This window comes from Galeopterus variegatus, unplaced genomic scaffold (assembly GCF_000696425.1).
Source record: "Galeopterus variegatus unplaced genomic scaffold, G_variegatus-3.0.2 Scaffold1344, whole genome shotgun sequence".
Lineage (NCBI taxonomy): Eukaryota > Metazoa > Chordata > Mammalia > Dermoptera > Cynocephalidae > Galeopterus > Galeopterus variegatus.
In genome coordinates this window covers 12,575-15,159 of record NW_007727455.1, presented here as the reverse complement: position 1 = coordinate 15,159, position 2,585 = coordinate 12,575, and the positions used below count along the sequence as shown (strand labels likewise).

At 57.6% G+C, this 2,585-nt stretch overlaps 1 protein-coding gene across 1 annotated transcript in view; it reads left to right on the top strand.

The window, feature by feature from the left end:
• The window catches only part of NOTCH3 (notch 3), a 29,838-nt gene extending 27,259 nt beyond the window's left edge, over window positions 1-2,579 (top strand). The window contains exons 32-33 of the mRNA XM_008576402.1: window positions 422-519; window positions 1,346-2,579. Coding sequence (XP_008574624.1) covers window positions 422-519; window positions 1,346-2,398 — 1,151 coding nt within the window. The 3' untranslated portion in view covers window positions 2,399-2,579. The remainder of the gene's footprint in view (window positions 1-421; window positions 520-1,345) is intronic.
• The last annotated feature ends 6 nt before the right edge of the window (window positions 2,580-2,585 follow it).

Below are 2,585 nucleotides of genomic sequence, written 5' to 3'. Positions count from 1 at the left end.
CTGTGAATATCCAATTGGTCCAGCACAATTAGTTGAGAAGACCATTCTTTCCCCATTACATGGTCCCGGCACCAGTTTTATTTAATTTTTATTAATTTAAATCTAAAGAACCACATGTGACTGGTGGCTCCTGCATCAGACAATACAGCTCTAGAATCAATGACGTCCAAACATTTTCTCCTCCCCTATCATGGAGAGTTGTGTGTGCACATGTGCACACACACACATACACACACACACACACACACAAAGTGCCCAACTTGTACAGAGTCATTCTACAGATTTGCACAGATGGACCCAAACACAGGTGTTCAGATACTCATGGCAGGCATCCCCCGCAGTCATATTCTGGATACTTCCTGCCCCCTTCTGTGGGGTCCAGGACATGAGTCCTAACCCTGACCTTTCCCTCTCCTCGCAGGGAAGTCAGCCCTACACTGGGCGGCCGCCGTGAACAATGTGGAGGCCACCTTGGCCCTGCTCAAAAATGGAGCCAACAAGGACATGCAGGATAGCAAGGTAAGCCCCAGCTCTTGGCCCACCTGGGGTCAGCACCATCACAGCTCCCCACAGGTGGCAGAGAGCAGGGGCAGGGTAACTCAGGTGGTGACATTGGTCCTGCCTGTAGCCAGTTTTCAAGGGTGGGATTTGGGAGCCAAGAGACTTCGGTGGTGGATCCGAGGTGGAAGTTTGTGGCAGGTGCTGTGTGACCTTGGGCAAGTTGCTTAACTTCTCTGAGCCTCACTGTCCTCATCTGTGAGATGGAGGAGCAGTAGCACGCACCTCATTCTGTCTCCTGAGGATTCAGTGAGCGAATGCTTTTGTAAATTGCTTATCAAATTCTTGATAAAAGGTAACTGTTAAAATCATTGTTTAAAAACCCTCATAAAGGGGGAGTCTTACATAATCTCACTTTACAAATGTGAAGAGCGAGGCTCAGAGGGGTGTGGAGACAAATTCTGTTTTTATTTTACATTTCAATATTTTATTCATTATGGACTTTTTGGCATTAATCTTACTTTTTAAACAACGTTGCATTAAAATATCATATATTTTGATGACAGGTTTTTGGTGTCCCCTTAAATTTTGTGTCTAAGGCGAATTCCACACTTGAGTCCCTCTAGTCCTGACTCTGGGGCCTGGCACTTATTAGGTGCTGGATGAATGTGATTTTAAGGAAAGAACTTGTCCAGGTTTCCACCAGCAGAGCTGGGATTAGAACCCAGGTCTGTCAGGCTCCAGAGAACAAACTCTTAGCTCCCCCAGAGGCTGGAGACCTTGCTGATGTTGGCCAAGGTGACCCTGACATCTCTGGATTCTCCCTCCACACCTGCCCCCGCCCCAGGAGGAGACCCCGCTCTTCCTGGCCGCCCGCGAGGGCAGCTACGAGACTGCCAAGCTGCTGCTGGACCACTTTGCCAACCGCGAGATCACGGACCACCTGGACAGGCTGCCACGGGACGTGGCCCAGGAGCGGCTGCACCAGGACATCGTGCGGTTGCTGGACCAGCCGAGTGGGCCCCGCAGCCCTGCCGGCCCCCATGGCCTGGGGCCCCTTCTCTGTCCACCCGGGGCCTTCCTCCCAGGCCTCAAGGCAGCCCAGTCGGGGACCAAGAAGAGCAGGAGGCCCCCGGGAAAGGCTGGGCTGGGGCCGCAGGGGGCCCGGGGACGGGGCAAGAAGCTGACCCTGTCCTGCCCTGGCCCCCTGGCCGAGAGCTCAGTCACGCTGTCACCTGTGGACTCGCTGGACTCTCCGCGGCCCTTTGGTGGGCCACCTGCTTCCCCTGGTGGCTTCCCCCTTGAGGGGTCCTACGCGGCTGCCACCGCCACGGCTGTGTCTCTGGCGCAGCTCGGTGGCCCAGGCCGGGCCGGTCTAGTGCGACAGCCCCCTGGAGGCTGCTTGCTCAGCCTGGGCCTCCTGAACCCTGTGGCTGTCCCCCTTGACTGGGCCCGGCTGCCTCCACCTGCCCCACCGGGCCCCTCGTTCCTGCTGCCATTGGCACCGGGACCCCAGCTGCTCAACCCTGGGACCCCCATCTCCCCCCAGGAGCGGCCCCCACCCTACCTGGCAGCTCCAGGACACGGCGAGGAGTACCCGGCAGCTGGGGCCCATGGCAGTCCCCCCAAAACTCGCTTCCTGCGGGTCCCCAGCGAGCACCCTTACCTGACCCCATCCCCCGAGTCCCCCGAGCATTGGGCCAGCCCATCGCCACCCTCCCTCTCGGACTGGTCCGACTCCACGCCCAGCCCAGCCACTGCCACTGGGGCCTCGGCCACCGTCACCGGGGCATTGCCTACCCAGCCACTCCCCTTGTCTGTCCCAGGCTCCCTCGCACAGGCTCACACCCAGCTGGGACCCCAGCCCGAAGTCACCCCCAAGAGGCAGGTGTTGGCCTGAGCTGCTCCCCAGTTCCTGGATCTTGGGGCTGAAGAGACACCCCTCCAACCTGCTTCCTCCCTCTGTATTGTTAGTATTGCTTGTTCTCTCCTCTCTGTCACCAACCCTCCTTCACCCCTGCCTTGCAGTGGCTGAGACAGGTCACGGCCCAGGGCCTCAGTCTTCCTTATTTATAACGGGTGGGGCT